Below are 23411 nucleotides of genomic sequence, written 5' to 3'. Positions count from 1 at the left end.
AAGTACTCTTTGGTAATGTTTTAACCTTGTAGTGCATACTCGGGATGCATTGCCCCAGGAGAGTCAAAGAAAATGGTCGACATCACTTTGATGTTGCTATGCACCTGACATGCTTGTTTTCAGACCGGGATGTTGAATGTCTCCCTTGTGATGACTACAGCTTGGTTTCCAGATCGTATGCGTTAACTCATGATTCATCACCAGTGATGGCGGAGTTCAGGAAGCTGGAGTCGCCATTTATGGAGTCCAACATGTCTTGCGAGACCTCCAGACAGAGTTCCTTTTGCTCCTTAGTGAGCAACGTCGGCACAAATGTCAGACACTCTACGTAGACCCAAATCCTCTTTCGAAATTCAATGCACTGGACTGGAACACACTCCCACCTCAGCTGTAGGTTTTTTAATGGTGCTGCGACGGTCCTGCACAAATAGAGTCCGCACTTGGTTAATCACCTCGTTATTTCGGCTAGTTGAAGGCCTTCCGGAACGTGCGTTGCTTTCCACAGACGTGCGGCCATTTTTGATCCGGTAGTACCACTTGTTAATTTGTGCAATGTCCATGGCACTGTTGCCGAAAGTCTGCTGAATCTTTCTAATTGTTCCCATCTGAGTGTCAGCGAGTTTGAACAAAATTTGAAGCAATACATTTATTTAAGCCGTAGCATCATTTTAGGAAAAGAAAGAAAAAACGACGAAGACTGACTGCAATTACTCACTCGGAAGCTGACTGCCAGCGACTCATTTTCTGCGGGCCTGATAAAATTCAGTCATTTGCATTAATGTTCCCTTCACCTCTACACCAGAGGATGCTGTCCGCACTTCATTTGTTTCCACGTGACAAATTTAGGTCGGATACCTTCACATACTGCAAAATGCGGCAGGCCAAACCTGAGGGGGCACAGGCACGTAGCCAGAGGGTGCTTAGGCTCGGAGGGTGGGCGGAACGTGCTACCACAGGTTATGCCCTCTTCTTGTCAAAGTGCCTGTCAGTCAAGCGAATGGCTTTCAGAATTATTTATGCTTCAAAACAGAGTTCGGAGCTCTCTTCGGCGCTTCCACGAGTTGTTCTTTATCTTCTCTCTTTAAAAGGACCATTCTGTGGTCTGGGGTATTGCCTGTAGGGTCCAAAGATCTAGACACTGAAGCCGCACAGGGTATGTGCTTGCCTCTTTAAACTGAACCGAAATCTGAATTTCGCAAAATAAGGCTCTAGAAGCGTTGAACAGGACTCTACGAACTCCAAAACATTAGCTGTACATCGATATCTCAAAAGGAATGGCCGCACTTTTGGAAAAGAAGGGAGTGACCAAGCGAGGCCTCTGACATCACCGTCCTCCGGGAGAATTTGAGAATGAGGGGGAGTGGCCTCGCTTCGGTTCACCAGCTCGACACGGAACGTAGTGAGGAGGAGACGGAATGGAGAATCGTGACGTGCCTTGTCTTGTCGGCCTCGTCAACCGGGTTCAGTCGGGCACTTTTTTTCTAAAAATATGGGGATCCGTTAGAGATATCGCTGTATGAGTGATGTTTTAGGGTTTTGCATCGTCCCGCCTATCTGTCCAGCCTTGTTTTGAGAGTTCGAAAATTCGGTTCAGTATCCCTTTAAAGCTTAGTCGAAAGACATCACGTTTTACCCAGAGGCTCCACACCATACGTGTCACTCTCAAAGGTGTCATCTTTATCCAGCCCGATGATGGGCTGGATGTGAGCACTAGTGGCATTGCCTTGTTGGAACGCTTCTTCCACCCCAACAACGTGCTTCCAAGCATTGCACAAGCTTTCAGCCATGACCAACCCAGCTTCATTGATGAGCTATTGAAATATGGCACATCTCGAGAACTCCCAAGTGACTGTGGATGTGCCTTCCAGTCAAAGTCGCGTCTGAAATTCTGCAAGCCTGCCTCTCCCCCCCCCCCCCCAATCCGCCTTTACCTACCGTTTGAACGGCATCTTATCCGATATGTTCTCGGTGTATGCCATTGAAGCCCTGAACCCACAATATGACAGATGTCGCACACAAAAAGATGCCATTCACGTGCTCCATCTCGAACCTTAACATCGAGCCACCGACCTCGTAGCTCCACGACGAGACGTGCTTCCTTGAAGGGGTGCAATATTACAAGATGAAGATACTGCTTAGGAGAAGACGAGGTGGAGGACAACTAACTCGTGCAGCAGGAGTCCGGCCTTCTGCAACAATCTTCATTCCTATACAAACCACCTTTTCATAGAAACAATATTAATAGTGGAACAGCCCCTGGGTCCCGGTGACAAGATGGCATTTCCGGGCTTTCAGTTATGCTGCACATAAAGAGAGCAAATTTTTTTTATTGTGATCCCATACCTCTCAGTGTGCCATAAGTGAGAACGTGAAGCATGCTTCTTAATCAATGCTTGCGGAAATGTATGAGCAAACTTTCAAAATTTCTAAAAAATACAGAAGATGATGCCTGTTCCAATAAAAACCACCACTGTTTTTAATGTGTTTATTTTCGAAATATACAGTACCAATTTAAATCGGAAGGCTTTCGTTTAAAAACAAATGGCATCAAGTAATGTAATTTAGGTTTAAAACAATGTTCAACTGAAAAACATAACGTAAGCAGGTCTTGAATCACAAGCAGCTCCAGACTTGCAATGCAAGTGTGCCCATTTTTGTGTGCGAAACCCCGATGGCATGCTCAAGAAGGGTGAGTGTATTTTTGATTTCAGCAGAGTATTTGATGTTAAAAGCCCAGAACAGGCACATCAACAACGACACTGCTTGTGTAAGGCTTGCAGCATCAATGGTCAAACCTTCGACTGTGACCGCATACACTGAAGATGTGAGCACGTCCTCACCAGTGTACAGAATACTTGGGCTCATGTACTAGGCGCCCGGCTCCTGTGACAAGGACAAAGGCCATTTCGATAAAAATACCAACATGCAAATTCCTGCACAATTAAAAAATTTCCCGAGTCATTTCATTCTTATTAAAAGTAAAACTTATACTTCTTTCAATTTGATAATGCTGTTGGGCTACGATGCTTTTAAAGTTTATCCAGACATATTGGGAAAAATATGCAAATCAAAACTTGCTGTTTTGGCAAGACAAACGACATTAAAACAATTCCTCAGAAAATCTTTACAAACAACCTGGTAATTGTTCAGTTTGTTATGTCGTCACATATTTTTCGCAAGAGCAGAGTTTTGGAAACAGCCCCACACTGCAGTTTATTTTGAAGTAAATGATTAAGCACAAAAGGTTGTATGTATCCATATAAACTTGCTGGATTGATCCTCAACTTTCGAAAGGAAAAAAAAATATTTGCAATGTCTAACCGTAGTCTCAAGCAAGCGCCCACTCAAAATTCGAGGATAATCACGAAAAATTGGGGGATGGGTGCTTCTGAGGTCCTCAATATGCAAAGGACTTGCCTTTGCATATTTTCGAAATGTTACAATATTGTGAGACACTTATTGTGGAATGGGTGGATGCTCGCATTTCACAGTAAATAAAACCCAGTTCGTTTTAAATATTAACTACCATAATTATACAACTGATCCACCCAGTTCACTCAGGCATATCACTTGTTTCAGGTTGGAAGCTTTTTTTGAGGGTACCTATAAATGCGAAAAAGTACTATTTCTTCAATTGTTGTAGTGTTTTACATCACAACGCTCGGGAGGAGCTCTGCATTTGTTTTTCGTTCCATCCTCCCCAAACATCAGGGTTTACAATGTTAGAGATTAGGTTAGTTTGGTATGAGAAAGTAGGATTTCTTCTCCCCAAAATAAATATGCGCCTGGTGCGACATAATGGACCTTTTCCGAGGAGCATTCTGCGCACGCGCGAGGATGCCAAGCAGCAAAAGACGGCACGAAAAATTGAGGAAATTCAGAAAGAGGCTGTGGATCAGTGAGTAGAACACGTAATTGCAGCATATTTATAATTGAAAGCATATTTATAACGGAAAGATAAACGCAACGTTTGGGTGGACGCCACGATGCCCTTTAAAGTTGCGTTAGGCATGCGCCGCAGCTCAGAGAGCAGAGAAACTGGTAGCGGGGCTCCAATTATAGATTGGTAGCGCAGGTAGGTCACTTCCTCGATTTTTAGTTCGTGCAGCCACAGCCATGTGCCGTCGGCATGTGGAAAAGGTCTACTGCTGCAAGCACAACAGTACCCCTGTTATGCACCTTATTCTCATTTAAGCTGACGACAAATTTTGCATTCATTATCACTTTTCACCACAGTAATTTTTCTATTTACAGCTTTCCAGTTCTGTAAGAAAAAGAGAAAATATTTGCGCATCACTCATTCACAAAATGTCGAGTTCTGTACATTATATACCTGTGAACCCTTTTGTTACTATTTGAAATTAATAAACAAGTTTTATCACTTTCCACTTTCCCAGTCATTTGATGTTAATTTCCTAATGGGCTTTTCTCTCTAATAATAAATATATATTTTAATTGAAATAGGCATGCCGAGCAATTCATACTAGACTCTTCACGAGGTTGTTGCTTCTTTCCTTCAGCAGGCATGGCAGCAAGATCAGGGCACCGTTGGCAAGGAGAGCTGAAGAAAAAAAAAAGAAAAATAACATCTTAGAAAATAATGTTTTGCAATCAAATGTTGCCATGGTTATACAATCACAATATACCATCTAGAACCTTTACCAGGTGTTCACTACATTACTTCGTTTTAGCTTTGGCATGTCAACCTATAGTATGTATTCACCCGAGTCTTGGGAACAGTGCCGCCTTTGTGTCCGCGAGAGCAGACAACCACACCGCCACACCCGTACTGTCCGGCGATTTCTCTGCCGACACCACGCACAAACAACGGACGCTTTACGCAGTTGTGCTGTTACAGTGCAGTGTATAGTTGCGGCAACGTTATGATGTTGTCTTCGGAAAGTAGTTTTCCACCGTTGGGCCCTTATGGCAGACAGCCAACAGGAACATGTACACTACGAGAAGATGGAAATCTGCAGAGTGGATCCCATCGGTCTGTTGCCGAATTGCCTCGTCCAAGACAACAGGTGGCAGGCGCGGGTGGAAATGACTGACATCCAGGACTTCAGTGCAACCCACTTCTAACGATAATGAGAAACTGATCATTTCTAGTCTAGTCGTATCATAAAAGGGTAGCACTGTACTTGATGTTAACAACAAGTTTTGTTATGTGCAAGGAAGTCTTAAATGCCGGTAACTACGGGCTAATGGGTTCAGGCACTGTCGATGAAAGCAGTAATTGCGGAAAGCGCGATCGTCGTCTCGCAGGTAAGGTAGACCTACGAATATTTACTTTTACAAGTTTACTTTTACAAGTTTAATCATTATTTGATGTGGCGAAGTAGACTGAACTCGCGGCACTTGCTTTCAAGTACGTCTGTGGCACTTCTTGTTTTTGGCAGACATTATTTCTTTTGGCATGTCGACATCTCGAGAGGGCTAGGCCTATCGTGCTGGTCAAGTTCAGCCGCTATAAAGGACTCCCAAGAGAAGACCCAAACGTAAGCTGCCTACCGGAGGAGGCGGAAAATCTGCCTTGAAAGAAATTATACCATTCTTGAGCATGTTTTTGTCTTTTGAGTCGCAGCAACCTCAAAGCTTTCGGGCGCTGTTGCTTGCCAGTGACAAGCAACAGCCCGTACTTTAACCTCGTGTTGCTCACATGGCGCCAACAATTCACAGTATCACTTTACAGTGTGCTGCACAGTTCTTAAGGAGAATGATTAGCCTTCTAAAAGTGAATCAAGCAAAGGTGCAGGCGTGCTCCAGAATTACGCGAATATCTTAAGTCTACCTCACCTGTGAGACGACAATCGCTCTCTCCGCACTCGCTGCTTTCATCAACAACTCCTGGACCCTTTAAAATACTCGGTTGAGCGTGACAAAATGTGTCTTCAGGAGGTAATCTGAGATGCCAGTAATTTCCCCCAGCGGCCATAGCTAAGCTCTTGGACGTGCGGCTGTGGAGCGAACGGATTCATGCCGCAGATTTCCACCTTCTCATAGCCTGCGCATTCTTTTCCACTGTCCACCATAGGGGCCCAGCAATGGAGAAACCGGTGCCGTAGACAGCATCGTAACATTGCCTAGACTATACACTGCACCGCACCACCGCAACTGCATAGAGCACCCGTCGCTGTCACTTGTGCGTGGTGTTGCATCCAAGAATCACTGGGCAGGGGGGCTGTACAAGCACAGTTGTCTGGTTTCGCGGACACAAAGATGGCACTGTTTCCAGAATGCACCGGTCCCAAGCTGCGCTTAAATACACCCCATTGCTGAAAAAAGTTCTGCTCGAGCCATAGGCTATAATCAACGTTACTAAAGCACTCAGTTGGGAAACTCCCATAGAGACAGCTTTGAAAAAGTGGCCCCAAACTGTCTCCGGGCACCGAGCTAATGACGAACACAGCGCCACCATTTTTCCCGCAGCGGCCACTCGGAAAACTGCACGTGACTTGTATTTTGGCTTTAAGTACAGATACAGCGGTAGAGGTTACAGGGGTGCCACCCCCGTTTCCCCGGCAGACGCGCCGCGTTGAGCTATCGAAGTTAAAATGCACCTAGGGCGGGACGTGCTACCTGAAAGGCCCTCTGAGGCATGGTTGTATAAAAACAATATTAATTGTGCCGCAAAACCCTGCAAACTAAAGATTTTAAAAACATAACGCGCCCCTCTTTTGGTACTAAACTCCAATAAATTTCATACAAAAAAGAGTCTTCCTTTTGCTTTTACGCAAAAACAGGCTTTCTAAATGCTCGAGATGTCCACAGTACAGACAATGGATAAAGAGTGGCGCTGTTGTCGCATTTAGCTCGGTCTCGGTGGACGCCAGCGGCCCAGGTTTCGACGGCGAGTTTCCCAACTGAGTGTTTTAGTAACGTTGGCTATAATGTAAGCAGCATCAAAACAGCTGGTTCTGTTGGCACACATAGGCAAATAAGGAAGGTTAGAAAATATTTCTGCCTGTAAACAAAATTAATGCAGAGGTATAGCACTTTTTCTTCAGCTACTTACTTTTACCCTCTTCCGGGCAGTTCTCGGCGGCTTCCAAGATTTGTTTTGCCTTTTGTTTTGATGATGGCTTCATACGGAAAAGCTCATAGAGGGCCTTGGTGCTTCTCTCAAGGAAGGCTGTGAGACCCTCCTGGGCATCTCTCCCTGTCTGGCCTCGGAACTCCTGCTGAATCTGTAATAATAAACTTTGCTCAACTTATTTAAAATATGTCAAAATCATAACAAAAACATTCATAAAGATTTTTGTCCAATAACATAGCATGACAATTAAGGCTATTCATGCTTTTTTGCTCTCGGAGATACAACATGCGTTACCTAAATGATATATTTTAGTACTATTTTTTCAACCATCTAGCTTTGACTTCTTTCAATGTTTGGAGTTTGCATAATAGTTTCCCCAGCTGCACATTAACATTAATCATATTTCTATGTTTGAGGTCGTAACTTACATTACTGCCGAGTTACTGGCATATGTAGACAAGTTGTGACTATACTAGCCTTTTATAAGACGTGAAACAAAATGATTAGGAATTGATGTCTCCCACTGAAATATTTTTGGATCATTCTACCTAAATGTATAAATAGCGTAAGAATCCTAAAAACAATCTGAACCGTATATTACTGTGAAGGTAATCATGTTCACAGCCACCTTAATCAACCAGCCATTGAGCTGTACAGCAAGGGCATTGTGATAACTTGTCATGGTTCAAGAAAATGCTACAGCTAGTGGCAGCTAACACATCAGGTTGTGAAGTGAAGACCTCAACAGACGTGCAACATGACTGCTACTATACTCCGTTTTATAGTTAAGCTAAAATGCTGCCATGGCTAGTTGTGCAAGCACATGGCTTTGTCTAGTACCTCATTCGCATGCGACCACATGCAAATGAGATGCTAGACAAAGTCAAGCTCTCGTGCTACTAGCCTTGGCAACATTGTAGCTTAAGTATGAAATAAAGTATAGTTGGTCATACAGACAAAATTCATTACAACGGACTAACATGACCTAGTGCAAAACATCCCCCCTTGTATCCAAACTATGCTGTATCCAAAACGGGGAGGAGCAGAAATGGATAATTTCTTACAGCGCGACTTCATGAAGCTTTATTTGCAAATCTTTCAGAAAGAACAGTGTGATGCCAGGCTGCTGGGATTGTCTGAGTGAACATGCAGTAACTTTTCACTGGATATTAACTATATGCAGGAGTGTACATTTTACTTGGTTTAGCTGTGTAAACAATCCATCTTCGTACTCACTGATTATGTTTCTACGTATCTGGCCAGGATTTAAGGCAACTACTTTGTCTGCTACTCGGAGACGACGCTTTCGTTAACGATAACAGCTCTTCCGTAGATTTGCATAAAGACAACATTGTGTCGGATTTTAAACAGACCAAGTCAGCCAGCCCTCCCTGAAATTGACAAGGCCAAGGCCAAAAATCACAGCAAGCTCTTCAGCACGCTTTCTCAGGAGCAATCCATTTACAGGAATGCCCAGCGCGAATGCGCCTCAGTCACAACAAAGGGACCATCGCAACACACGGCCAGGTAGCTAGCCTCCCAGAGTCGCAAGTGTTTTCCGCAGATGTCACCAGAGACATGCTTCTGTTCGATTCCCTTGTTCTTCATAATTGTACTGATTGTTTTGCTTGTACAGGGCCTTTGCAACATTCAAATGTTTTTACCTAGATCCGCAGTGCTGGTGATTCTCACTTTATTGCCAAGAAATCGATTTTATCCTTTATGCGGACATATCAATGCCAGCCTCGTCGAACATGAATAGTGCGCAGACACACAAACATAAAAAAGGGCAAATTGAGAGTTCACTGATTTGGCTACCCAGGCGAAACTTTTCAACTGGGACCAATTGGTCCCAGTTGCAACTGGTTTATGGAACAATTCCCAGTTGCAACTGGTCCCAGTTGGAGTTGGTCCCAGCTGGAATTGGTCCCAGTTACAACCGGTCCCAGTTGGCGTTGGTCCCAGTTACTGCTGGTACCAACTCCAGCAACAATGAAACACGGCACAAAATGGAAGGTTGACAAGACTTTATTGTCAAAAACTTGAAGAATGAAACTAAACAATAGGTTCGGTGACGTACACGCTCCGGGTTTAGCCACTTGCTTGCGACGGTTAAATCGCTTTTTCAGAGGTGGTATTCATGAGACGAAGGAAGATCGGCCGCTGGCGTCTGCTAGTGAAGACGTCCTCAGCTTCTCTACCCATCGTGTGCAGAAAGGTGCTCACCCGTGATCCCGCGTTGCGCAGGTGAAGTCCTGATAAGATGCGGTAGCGCTCCCACCTTGCAATCTCTGTCACAACAGTCGATCATTTTCGAGGTAGACCTCCCGCCATTTTTGGCCATTGTGCTCTCCACGGCGTTTTCTCTTCCGTCCGGTCTTTCCTGGGTGCCCTCCAATCGCTGAACTGCATCTTTCCATCCTCGAAGTTCACCGCCGCCACCATGGTGTGTGTACAGTTAGGTCCAAAGAAGCGCAGCTGTAGTTTTGACATTTTCATAACGACGCCAACTTCGGCGATGGCGACCCTTCTCTACCGCGTCCGACCGACTCCGGCTGCTGCGGCGTCGCGTCTGTCGCGTCACCATAGGCAGCGCCATCTGTCGACAACGCGTACCACTAATCCGCACCCGCGTGCCACGGCGGCCCGCTAGCTCTGATTGGCCGAAAGATAAATTTATTTATTAAAAAAAAATACTGTATTTAAATAAATGTTTTAATATATTATAATAATGCACTAAATGTTCATTTAAGTGAACACATTTTGTCACTAATTATATTTTCCATTTAAAAAATACTTTGTTAATTAAAATTTTTATATTTTTATAAATATAAATGTACCCCACTAATAAAAATTTCCCTATTTGTATAAGTCTAAAAATGTTAGTGTTTTAGTTTTCTTCATTAGCAAAGGTCAATGCACCCCCAACTTGTCAAAATTGTTGCCCCGTGTGAACTGGGAACGGGAAAGGCATTTGAAGACCGACTGGGAATCGCTCCAACCAGTTACCTTCCTAACTGGTCACAGTTCACTCCATTCCCAACTGGGAGTCAAACCAGTTGACTTCCAACTGGGAATGGTTCAAACCAGTTGGCTCCCAACTGGGAATGGTTCAAACCAGTTGACCCCTCAGCTGGTCCCAGTTGGACTCCTATTGCTCCCAGTTGATTCCCAGTTGGGACCAGTTAGTCCCAGTTGATTCCCAGTTGGGACCAGTTAGTCCCAGTTGAAACCAGTTGAGGTGCCAACTGGTCTCAGTTAAAATTTTTCGCCTGGGTAGGGTTCACTCTATTTCGTGCTACAGCATTTAAGTTGCCAATGACAGCCTTTTCTAATCAAACTAAGACATCTCAGTCATAAAAAATTGGCGCCACAAAAAATGCATCTAAGTTTGTAAGTGCCGCTCCGGACCCAACTTTCCTCCAAATCTGGTCTGCTGGAGCCAACACGAATCTGTTATACCCATGTCCATTGAAACCAAAGTTTGTTGCATTTAAAATTTATGTGGACCCCCAAAAAAATCCACAATATGGTTTGTCATACCCCAGTTCATACTAATGAGTGTTGGCTTTAATTGGTAAAAATTTTAGAAATACCTACCTCTTGTGCCCGTGCAAGTGCTGGGTACCGATCCGTCACAGCAGCCACAGTCAAATTTTCTGTATTTAGCCATGCCCTCCTAGCTTTGTAGGTCCTGTTCATTGCATCTGGTACTTTTTTTCGATCCCATACTACCTTCTTCATCTCCTTCTTCATGAGGTCCACCTGTTCTTGAACTGCTGCCTCGTCCTCTCCAGTGCCACAGCTTGCAGCTGGAAACACCTGATATTCAGAAACCATTGGAGACCACATGGATCAGCTTTTACTCTTTCCAACAGAGGATGAGCTTCCCGAGCAGGAAACACGCACAAGTTTCTACCCCCTCCTCTCTTTGTCACGCTTGCTTGGGGAGGAAGACACGAAGGGGCTAGGAAGACCCGAAGGAGATTTTAAGTAAAATGCTCCATTCCATTAGTAAACAAGACACCCATGCCAGCAGTGCACTTTGTAAGCATGGCATGAACCTCCTGTCTCTCTGCTGTAGATAGCAACACCACTAACCCGAGCTGATGGGCAGGTATGCGTGGCTCGCACCTCGTGCAGAAGAACGTTCTCTAGCTTATCCAGCAAAACTTGTCTTTGTACCAGGCTACCATTGTGCAGTTTCCTTTATGCAATACTCTATCATGCGACAGTTCTGCCAAATCTGACCAACATCTCTTTTATTGCCTTTTTTTTTCTTCTGTTGTGATTGGGTGCCAGATTACGTTTCTGAACTTTCTTTTATGGAGGCTGGAGATTACACTCATAGTGACAAGGAAAATCAGTAGTGCAGCAAATGTTATATGCTGCATACATAAATTAGTAAATGCCTCTTCAGGTTTAATTTCTTTCCATGGTTGTTATGAGCCCATGTGGTACAGCTTGCAGAAGGCAAATTCAGGCAGTTTTCTGGCAGCCCGCTGACTAGACCCTTTCTGAAGCAAACCTTTAACCTGAATTTTGAGTAAGTGTGGAGGCTTTGCTAGGCAAGGCTTTAAAAAAACAAAATCTCAGAAGGGCTGAGAAGTTATGAACTTACATTTCTTACTGCATTCTTTGGCCTACACTGCTGGTTGCAAGGAAGTGCAGCTCTCCGCTTTCGGTGAGCCTTAGCTTGAACTTTTCTGGCGTCCACTTCGTTCACACCGGCTGGCATCCTTCTCCTTATGTTTCTGGCCCTGTGCTTGATACTTGCATGCCAGGAAGCCTAAAATATAACATTAGCATAGATTTTTGGCTGATAATTGCATCATTAAAGATATTGGGCAGGAGATCGAACTATGGGGGCACTCTGACCCGTTTGTTTCCCCACACCTCGGTGTTTACTCAACACAAGGCCTGTGCACATTCCCACGGGCCTTATGGGCATGTCAATGTCATCTTCTATAATAGAGCGCGGGGCACAGTATAATGTAAAAAATACTAACAATCGACCAGGCGACGTTAAGTGCCGGATCTATCTTCAGAGAATGCGAGCTTGACCCACTTCGGTTTTTGTGCTGAGCTGGGGCCGTGCATGCTGCATTGTTCATGCAGGCCGGAGTGGAAACAAAAAAATTAGACCATCTTCCCGAGGGGAACCATGGGATGATGCGGAGCATCGTTCCATCACACTTCATCGGAAGAACGGAGTGAAGTGGAGTCAACAGCGGTGAACTGAACGCCCGCAGAAATTGGTTTGCTCTTTATGTTTATACAGCCTTGATGATGATGCGCCTCAACGGGTAATCGGTCTCTTAAGGCTCTGTTATACTCCGACGTAACGCGTGCGCGCGTGCGAGCGCGTCACAGCGACGTCACGTCGGCGAAAACCCGACGCTCTATACTCCGGCGTCGTGGCGTAACCGACGCGACCGGCGGCGTTCGACGCAGCTTGACCGCCTCGACGCCAAAATGGAGCATACCGTATTCCGCGCCGGCCGCGCCGGAGACGCCGGACCAGGATGCATCACGCGCTGGCTCCCGGTACACCTCACGGCGAATACGAGCAATAGCAGGCGACGGGAGCACCACTCCGTGCGGCGTCATGTTTGAAGAATCGGACGTCTCGGTCGTCGAGAAGCTGATCCGAGGGAATTCGTCCTCACCCGTGTGTCTACGACACGAGGAAGCTTGTACCGTAGACCGTGCGCTTGTCAAAGATGTACCGCATGTACTGTACATTGACCGCCTACGCTTGCGGGGCAGGCGGTGCACCAACAGTGCAAGCGCGAGTTTTCGTCGTGCAAGTACGTCCACGCCATCGCTCCAACTTGGCGCTCAAGAAGCGCCAGAATTCTCGTCTGCTATTCGAATGAAAAGGAACCGGAAATGGCGCACTCTCGCAGGAAGCGCGCCCTCGTAGCCAGATTCTGCGCATGCGCCGCGCTGGCGACCCACCGACGCGCGCCGCGGGAGTCGCCGGAGTATAGAGAGGTCGAATTTTTGACGCGCGCGGCGTGACTGACGTGACGTAGCCGACTTCGGCCAGCGTTCGCTTGCACGCGCGTTACGTCGGAGTATAACAGAGCCTTTAGCTGTAGATGAGAAATTTAGCCAGTGCAGTACAACCGCTAACCTGGGATTTTTAACGTGCATCACGCAGTAGTGATCACACGAACGCGTGCCGGTACGAAACTCATCCAGATCGAAACGGGCGGGGGTGGCGGGGACTCGAACCCAGGAGGTTCCCAGCGCAAGCCTTCGCTCCACGCTCCAAGCTGAGACGCGTTAGGCCACTCGGCCACTTCCTCCCCTTGAACGCGCGCAGCGCACTGCCGCTGCTTTTTTTCACACTTGAAGGAGAGGAAACTAGAGGAGGAGAGTTGCGCCTGCGCGCGCGGTGCGAGTAGAAGCGAACGCACGCGGAGTGCACGCAGCTGGTAGCTGCGTGCACTTTGCGCAGCTGTTGGAGAGAGATAGAACGCACGCGCAGCTGTTAAAGAGAAGGACGCAGCTGGTAGCTACGTGCACTTCGCGCAGCTGTTGGAGAGAGAGAGAACGCACGCGCAGCGAGGAGTTGCGCATGCGTAGTGTGAGTGCGGACTACGACGCCGCGGAACATAGACCCGAGCAAGAGATGCTCCGCACCTAAAAAAGCTCTCCTCCCCCTCACCGGAGAACACAAACTCCAGCCGAATGCTGACGCCGCATTCGGTTATGTCGGCCGAGCGCTAAGTCACTGCATTTGTTGTCCCCATCCGTGTAGTTGTAAAGTCAACCGCTTGGAGCGTCACGGTCGCTCCTCCTCCCCAATTGCCCTCAGAATCTGGCAAGAGTAAACAATTCATGTTGACACCAGTGCATAATCTGATGAATTTGTTGTACGTGTTTGCCATGAAGGGCAAAGGCACAACAGTTGATTGGCTGCAATTAAATCATTCAAGCAGAGCAAAGGTACCACAGTTGGTTAGCTGCAATTAAATCATCCAAGTAGGGAAACAAATACTCACACAGTGTGTCCGTGACTTGTCCTTGAGCTGTGGGTATCTTCTTACTAGGTCTTTGGCGGCTGCGAGATAGTGTTCGCAAGGATAGCTAGGACAAATTTCAAAAGTCAGTCACTTGTCCGGTCGGCTACTGAGAGGTGAAACTGAGAACCGGCATTATTTAGCTCATAGTTTAGTTCCATTTTATAGTCAGTAGAGGATTTTTATCTTTCCCAGCAGAATTTCTTCGTCACATCAGCACTGCAAGACTTGTAATCTATGCACATAATCAAAATTTCCCTTCCTAACATTGTGCTTTGAGGCAGTCTAAGAAAAAACTACCAGCACAAGCGTGCAATTTGCAGAGAAACAAAAAACTAAAGTATGACGAAGACAAAAACTTACCTTGATACTACGGATGAAATCAGAGCACACAGAATATGTGGAGCGCGCGGTAAGCTTTGCTGCACTCACAGATGGTTTTCTACACTTTTATTTCCTACCTCGCACTTTACACATCGTGTGTACCGCAACTTAATCCATAGGATCAAGGAAAGTTTAATCTTTTCTGCTTGAAAATGACACTAATGTGCTAGTGTAGATTTATGTGTGTCTCCATGTTTCAGTGGGTTCTAGAGGTGTCCATAGTCCTTTTCCTCGTCTCTTGGCGGGGAAACAGAGCGTTGAGATTTTTCCCTTTGCCTGTGAGTGGAATGACTATGGGGAATAAATGGCCGAGTAAGCTAGTGCACAGTAGCTCGGAGCGTGGAGCGGGAGCTTGTGATGCAGAACCCAGGGATCCTGGATTCGATCCCCACCACTGTCCATCTCAATCTGGATGAGTATTGTATCAATCTGCGGCCGTGTATCATTACTGTGTGATACAGATGAAAGACCCAAGGCTAACAGTCGTAGTGCACTGACAAAATTTCTCATCTACAGTGTAAACTAGTGTCAGTGTATGTACACTGGCACACCGACCACACGCTGCCTAAGCACTTATGTCCAATTTGATTTTGAGTTGCGATGACTCCATTATGACAATAATTGATGCACATGAAGAGGTGCAGGTCTTGCAAATGCCACATCAAGACATTGTGCCAGTCTGCCTGATGGAAGCTATGAGAAGAAACAGAAACGACACTATGCGGCGTCAATCATCTATAGAACTCTTGCTTGTGCCCGCACACCATTGAGCAAACACAAACACATAAAAGGCGAAGGGGATGATGCGATCCAGAAGCCTCGCGTACTACGGTGATGGCTAGAGCACGAGCTGACAGCAAGGCAGGATGGTCCGATTGTGCAAGAGCTCGTTCAGCGAAAGCATTTAGTAAAGCTATAAGCTCGCACTGCCTCGTGCCTCTCACCTTGTTTTTGCTGTGATGCTCATTTTTATAACACATTCCATGTTAAAATATATCTGTTCTGGTAGTAACATGTATCAAAGAAAGTTTGTTAGCAGAGCACCTTTGCCAAGCACAGAAATTCGAAAACATTCGAAACTACGAGAATGTACCAATAATGTGTCGTAACAAACACAGCTCCATTACCACAAATTAAAATTGAACTAGCAGAACTGACCATGGAAGAAATGGTTATTATATTTCAGGATACACATTCTACAGAGCAGCATTTGCAGAACACACATTTTTCTAATCCCAAATCATGTAAGCTGTAGTGCCAAAAGGGATTATATGGATGACATTCCTTGGACAGATTTTGCACAAGTGCAGCTCAGTCACTGTGGAGCTTAGAACGTGAGGCATAAGCATACACACATCGCTATGGACTAGCATCAGTATTCACATTTCTATGAACTAGCATCAGTATTAAAGGGGCCCTGCAAGGACTTTTTACTGGTTTTTAATTTGCACTGAACCTGAGCACACTGAACGTAGTAACTTAATGAAACTTTTCTTTTCTCGAAATTCACTTTATTTTAAAAGTTATAGGCAACTTAGAATTACAAAAACATGCAAAAAATAACCTCCTTCATGACGTTCTTGGTTGCTTCAGTGGCCATGAACTAGACGAGGGGTAGTGAGCTTAACGAGCGCTCACGGGCTGCCGCACTCTGTGTCGACGGCACGAGAGGGCGCCACTAAAGGATGTTGTGGATAGGCACTAAAGGATGTTGTAGAGCGCGCTCATTGCATTTGCTGTGCGATTAAGGACTAATTCGGCATGACATTTCATTGGCCACAAACGACAGCAAACACGGGGTAAAGATCAGTTCAGAATGGAAGCCACTTCCATACCGCGAAACAGCCAAACCGCGAGGCAAAGCTTCTCGCCGAAGGCCTTCGCAACGCTCGGAGCCGGTCGGATCCTCCAGTCCGTAAACGACCGCAGCGCCACCGTGTACATCTGGGACCTTTCCGTGTCGGCGCCTGATCCCACTACTCTTTTCTAGTATGCGCCGCCTTTTCCACCGCTTGGTGGCGGGTATGTCGACGGGTCATTTCTTGTTTCCGTAGTTTATAAACGGCATTCGTTTCTTTTCTGATCAAAAATACTGAACAAAATCTTCTTTTAAAAATAACTGAAACTGTTCGCGCCGCTTATATTTTGTATTTCGACTAAAAAGAAGCTTTCAGCAGCTCTGACCAGTGGTAAGCCCAGGACCTAAGACGTAACATTTTGCGCGCTTTTGGTACCGCGGGTCGCCCCTGTCGGTGAATGAGGTTTCCGCGTCGTCCGGTTAAAATATTATAACACCAATATTTAGTTACTCTCTCCGTGCCCGCTGGCTTGCCCGAACTCCAAGAGACGTAAAAACCGCAAAAAGATAGACGCTTAAATATGATTGCAGGGCCCCTTTAATGAGCGAAAAGTGTGAAACAAACGCTGCATTGGGTTTGATACTCACATAGTATTGACGCATAGTGCAGAAACAATCTGCTTTACGATCTTCGCTCGCAAAGCTCCAGACACTTGGCCTTCTTTTGTCCCCGTAATCTCTTGACAGATGTTGACCGGGAAATCGTGGAACTTGTACCCCGAAGGTCCAGGGGTCGGCTCTATGAGTGCAGGGCCGGGATAAGATGCAGTGCTGTCGTAGCTAATCTCAAGATCAGGAACACTACTGCAGAGAAAAGCATGCCCTCTTTAATTTGTCCACCATCTATCTGACATTCACATGAAACAGTACGTTCGACCTAATATAACGTTAAAAGACACAGCTCAGTCCCACACGCATGTGATGTATCCATCATCATCATCATCAACCTCTTCTATGTCCACTGCAGGACGAAGGCCCTTCCTACAGAACTCCAACCACTTGGATCCTGCTAGGCCATGGTCCATTTTTTCCCTCCAAATTTCCTTATTTCATCAATCCATCCAGTCTTTTGCCTGGCTTTACTTCTAATCCCGTCTCTTGGTACCCATTCTGTCGTTCGAGTAGTCCACCCAGGGGCGGATATAGAGGGGCGGGGGTTCGGATGTCCTGACCCCCCTCTTGAATTCTGCTTCGTAAATATTTATGGCGTGGAAATGGGAAGGGTGGAAGGGGGGGGGGGGGGTCTTAAACATATGATACACTGACAAACACCTGACCCCCCCCTCAAGAAATACCTGTGTCCGTCCCTGAGTACACCTGTTGTCGCTCCTCCACATTACATGTCCGGCCCCACTTCCACTTCTTCCTTTTAATTTGTGCTAGGATGTCTTCTACCTGGATTTGTTCTCTACTCCATGATGCTCACTTCCTATACCTAAGTGCCACCCCCACCATCTTCCTTTTCATTGTTCTTTGTGCTGACCCAAGTTTTCACTCCACGAGTTTAGTAAGGCCAATGTTTTGACCCCATAAGATTGTACTGGAAGCATGTATTAGTTGTATACTAGTCTTTCAACGACATCATAGTGCTTCCCCAAATGCGCTCCACCCCATACCAATTCTACGCCTGATCTTTCTCATGATTGTGATCCGTCGTTATAATCTGCCCGAGGTAATTATGTTCATCCACATGTTTGAGTATTTCGTCGCCTAGTCTGAAGGCCTGCCTGACGGTTTGACATTACTTCAGATTTTTTCATATTTATCTTTAAATCAACGACAGAACTCTCCCTTTGCAGATCCTGAATAATTCGTTGCAGATCCTCCACAAACTAAATTATGAGGACAATGTCATCCGCAAATTTAAGGTTGCTCAAATATTCCCCATGTACTCGCATCCTTAACTTGTCCCAATCAAGTTTCCTAGACACTCCTTCTTGGCAGGGTGTGAATAATTTCAGAGATATTGTGTCACCCTGCCCCACGCCCTTTTCGTTGGGGAACTTCTCGGTCTTCTTATCGAGGATTAGTGTTCCTGTACAGTCGTTATATATACATCTTCCAATAGCATTGCGTAAGTATCCTCAACTCCCTGGTACCTCAATGCTTCTATGACTGCGGCAGTTTCAACTGAATCAAACACTTTTTTGTAATCTATGAATGCCATGTACAGGAGTCCATTATATTCTGCCGATTTTTCAATTATCTGGTTGACTACATGAATGTGGTGCATTGTTGAGTAACCTTTCCAAAATCCAGCCTGTTCCCTTGGTTCATTGAAGTCTAGGGTAATGTTTATGTAATTAAGGATTCCTTTGGTTAACAACTTGTACAGTACAGACAGGACGCTTATGGGTATATAGTTCCTTAGATCTTTAACATCCCCCTTCCTGTGGATCAGAATCATGTTTGCATTTTTCCAAGCTTGCGGTACCTTGGAGGTTCTGAGGCCTTCCGAGAACAACATGCATAACGTATATAAATATATAGTCATTTCTTTTTTCTTTTGCTTATATATTTGAAACTGAAACAGCCCTCACACTCACTACAACAAACACACAGACCAGTTGTTCAAGGATTAAATGTTTTGAAATATACCAACATTTGGAAAGGTTGTACAGCCGTAACATCCAGGAATGGGTTTTCGACCAGTCGTAGCACATCCCCATCCGCGACGATGGTTGCCTCGTCAATATAAAAAAACTCGTTAAGTACGTTGTCCTTCACCTGTAACCAGATTATAAATATGTGACCTAGCTCAACTGTTCACAAACATCCAAGCCTAAACACAAGAACTCAGGTGATTGGCCTTCATTCATCTTTCCCACAAGAAAATGAACAACCCAACTTCATAGGCATATGGATGTACAGGCCCGAGTCAGTGGCGTAGCCAGGAATTTTTTTCAAGGGGGGGGGGGGGGGGGTGGGGCGGTGGGGCTGGGACATCCGTGAGGTGGCTGGGAAGTCCATGACTTGGGGTGCGGAGAAAAGGGGGGGGGGGGGAGGGAGGGAGGGGGGGTCGTCAAAATGCGTGTGTATATCACAAAATCAGCAACCTTTTTTTTTTTGGAGGGGGGTAAAGTTTTATATTCTCCTTCCCTCCCTCCAGTCCCTGGCTATGCCCCTGGCCCAAGTTAACTCAATAAAAAATACTTCAAAATGACGTGAAAAAAAAATCAAGCATGCAATAAAAATACAAAATAATTTCCTTTTTTTAATTTCAAAACACTATTTTATTATTATTTAGATTGGTCCTTGGCCAATCGCCTCTTCTTGTATGAAAAAACTTCAAGGAACAACAACTATAACGCTGCAATGTTTTGAGCAGAAAAGAATAAAAAAGAAATGTGAGAGGCAGTAAGAATAGTATAGCATTTAAAAAATAATGGTATTATAGGGTAGTAAAAGAGCATGGGTAGCGAAGTCAAGAGTAGGAATGACATGACTATGCACGATGTCTTTGCAACTTTTGACGGGAAAAGAACATATGGGGTGAGAGATATCGTACAAATATTAAAAATGTACAAAAACTATTTAATAAAATTTTTTTTTAAAAAATCGGCCACAGCAGACATTAGCGAATGAGCGAGGGCACATTCTAAAATGAGATATGCAGCCGGTCGTCAGAATAGGCCATAGCAGAACATAATGTTTCGTAGATCGTTCGCAAGAGCTTTGTAATGCTAGCGGGCGGGAGCTCGTGCCGTCGCGTTGAGCACGGATTGAGCACGCGCCGGCTAGGCCCGCAATCCGCAGCTACACTCGGATGCGTCACAACGTGATCAGGTTACTACAAGTCGCCACAATCCCTCCCCCTTCGGAGCCATTGGAGTGGGACTTTGGTCCCCCCTTGCCCCGAATTATCGACCGGAGCTTCGCCAATTATGTATAAAGAAAGTAGAGACCTGTATGAGGATGGTGTCGACAAGGTCTTTAAAAAAGGGGCTGGTAACAAGTGCCGCCCTCACATCAGACGCCGTTTTCTCGCCGTCCACAACGAGTCTTTTACAGGACTCCTTGTATTTAACCACACAGGTGACACTCATGCTTTTCCGGGGCACGGGTAACAATGTTGAAGGATGCAATAGCAACTTGCGCGCCAATTCAATGCGGTTTCGCTCAAACACACGGCGCGTGCGCGCGCGCGCGCTTTTCCCCTCCTCTTTTCCACCCCCCCCCCCCAAAAAAAAAAAAAAAAAAACTGATTTTTATTTTCTTTCCTTTTTTTTATGAATTCGTTCCGCCCTTCCCTTCCTCCCGTTTACACTCCGAAATAAAGATCTACGAGCGCTATGAAGAGTTCCATTTTCGAGGGTGCCGCTCCGTGGCTCCGTGCACGATAATCTGGTCGAAATTACATTCGTGGTGACGTGTGTTAACAGTGCAGTTCGGTAGTAATACGGTAATACCATGGAGGGGAGTTCGTTCTACTATTGCCCACGCTGCACGTTTTTTGATCCAAAAATGACTCTGGTGGTTTCTCATCTTGGCCTCGTGCACGGCGGTGAGCAGAACTTCTCAGTCACATGCGCCATAGACAGTTGCGGCAAGTCATACAGAAACGTCCAGTCTTATAAAAAACATCTATACAAGAGGCACAAGGATGTCATTTCCCTAAGTGAACCTCCACAGATCCCCATGGAGTGCGAAGCGACGTTGCAGGATGACCCGTTTCCACAAGAGGAAAGCCATGATGAACCACCATCCATCAACAAGCATCAAACATTTCAAGAGTTCCTTGCAACCATCACCGAGACAGTCTGCATGTTTCTTTTAAGCTGACGGAGGAGCACAAGGTGCCACACAGTGCAGCAGACACTCTGTTTTCGGACATGAAGTTCATGCTGCAGGCTCTATTAGACCGGTTTGCTAAACAGGTTAAGCAGGCCTTGCCATTCAGTTTGGATCCATTGCCCAGAGACCTGGCATCACTGCTTGACTGCAGCTTTGTTGACCAGATTTTCAGCTGCGTGAAGTCAAAACATGCACGACAGCAGTTTGCGAAAAATGCATTTCCCTTCGCAAGTTCAGAAGAAATGGCACTTGGAGATGACGGGGACACTTTTCAATATGTGTCGATCGGAAAAGTGTTGAGCAATCTGCTCCAGTTGAAGACGAAACCGGGACTCTTCATTGATGCACATAACCCCAACTTGACGGACGCAGGATACAAGTGTTACAGAGACTTCAGGGATGGAACCGTGTACGAGGGGTTACAAGATGTTGTCACAGACGCGTCCGTAATGACACTCTTTCTGATATTGTATTCAGACGAGGTCGAAATAGCCAATCCTTTAGGTGCGAAACGTGGAGTCCACAAGTTCACAACAGTGTACTTCACATTGTTGAATATGCACCCACGCTACAGGTCCAAGTTGGGATCCGTCTACCTGGTAGTTCTGGAAAAGTTCAAAGACGTAGTAGAGCACGGGCTTTCTGCCATCTTGAAACCAGTCCTCGATGAGTTGGAGGAGCTCGGCTGCCAAGGCCTTACTGTCACGGTAGATGGCGTCCCAGAAACCATGAAGGTTCTTGTGGTGGCAGTCTGTGGTGACAACTTGTCCCAGCACAAGCTGGGAGGGTTTTCGGCAAGCTTCTCTCAGGGGCATGTATGTCGGTACTGCATGGCAACAGCTGCCAACCTTCATACAGTGACAAATGAAGAGCAGTGCCAGATCAGGACAAGGGCTGACCACAGCAGTCATCTAGCCGCAGCCGAAGCAAACCCGCAAGAAGGTCGCAAGCTGCATGGCGTTGTGGGCCCATCTCCAATGGCACAATTGGCTTATTTTGACGTCACTACACAAATGGCCCCTGACATGATGCACGACCTCTTTGAGGGTGCATTTGCTCACATCATAAGGCACGTCACCAAAGGTCTGATTGACGAAGGAGCACTGACCCTGGAGGATCTTAAGAGGGTAGAAACCTTTCCCTATGGGTACAATGACAGGAAAAACCGTCCGGAATCACTGACAGCAGCATTCCTTCAAGGGGGCGCAAGCCTTAAAGGCACAGCGGCCCAAAAATGGTGCCTGTTCAGGCTGTTTCCGCTAATATTCGGTACATCTGTCGATGAAGAAAACAAGCACTGGAGTGTGCTCGTCCAGCTGCACAACATTGTCACTCTCGTGCTGTCTGAACAGATTACTGAGGACTGGGTCGCGTACCTTGAAGTCCTAGTGAAAGACTTTGTTGAAGCATTCACGGCACTGTATCCTACAGCTAAAGTCCTCCCAAAGTTGCACTACATGGTGCACTACGCAAGACTGACTGCGGCCCTTGGACCACTGCGCCAGTACTGGTGCCTTCGTTTCGAGGCGAAGCACCAGTACTTTAAGTCCATGGCTTCAAAAGTAAAAAAATTCATAAACATTTGCAAAACCCTTGCGACTCGGCACCAACTCCTGCAGAGCTACGAAATGAACTCTCTCAAGTTCCCTCTATGCCCGAGAATGATGTGTGCCCGAGCTGTTGACAAAGCTAGCTTGCCATCTGCTGCCCAAAGCTTAGAGTGCAAAGCGGATCTCTTGGAAGCAAAAAGCGTGTTTCTAGACGCCGGAGACTACAGGGTAGACGACATTCTGGTGGTGGGTACCGGAGAAGTCCCCCAGTTTGCACAGGTACGGAACATTTATGTCTCAAAGAATGATGCTTTCCTACTGCTTGAGAGACTTGCTACAAACTGTTTTCACCAACACATCTGTGCCAATGAAGTGACCAAAACAGGGGTGCTTCAACTCTCGAAATGTGGTCATGAACTGGAGGCCTCACATCAGCACTTGGACCTGTACAATGGTGGACACGTGTGTCTTCGTTATGACGTATTATTTTAAACAGCCAGTGCCCATTGAGAGCCTGTAAATATGCTTATTGTATTAGTGTTACATGGCAAAGTAAATGGTTCCTTTCGAGGTATGCTGTCCACATTTGAAATGAGACGAGCACTGCAGTATAAACAATTGTGCTAACCTGCGGTGGGAAACTCTCTTTGTCTACAGTGCCTGTACAATCTGCTGATCAAGTGGGTTTTTAGTTTTATAATTACTAGCCGCACACTGTCGCCGCCAAGCGGCGTGAACGCAGGTGGGGGGCTGGC

The 23411-nt window shown here is 46.0% G+C and overlaps 1 protein-coding gene and 1 pseudogene across 1 annotated transcript; one reads left to right on the top strand and one right to left on the bottom strand.

Annotated features, from left to right (window-relative positions):
* Positions 1-2478: 2478 nt before the first annotated feature.
* LOC115325311 lies at positions 2479-20358 on the bottom strand (annotated as a pseudogene).
* A 786-nt stretch (positions 20359-21144) lies between these two features.
* Positions 21145-23148, top strand: LOC120841833. The gene has a single exon (XM_040212826.1). The coding sequence runs from the start codon at positions 21145-21147 to the stop codon at positions 23146-23148; it is 2004 nt and encodes a 667-aa protein (XP_040068760.1).
* The last annotated feature ends 263 nt before the right edge of the window (positions 23149-23411 follow it).

This window comes from Ixodes scapularis, unplaced genomic scaffold, assembly GCF_016920785.2.
Source record: "Ixodes scapularis isolate PalLabHiFi unplaced genomic scaffold, ASM1692078v2 ptg000795l_1___fragment_2___debris__unscaffolded, whole genome shotgun sequence".
Classification (NCBI taxonomy): Eukaryota; Metazoa; Arthropoda; class Arachnida; order Ixodida; family Ixodidae; genus Ixodes; species Ixodes scapularis.
This window is presented reverse-complemented; position numbering and strand designations above follow the sequence as displayed.

Excerpts from the sequence above, each read along its gene's own strand:
- LOC120841833 (XM_040212826.1), top strand. The coding sequence starts at position 21,145 with ATGAAGTTCATGCTGCAGGCTCTATTAGACCGGTTTGCTAAACAGGTT.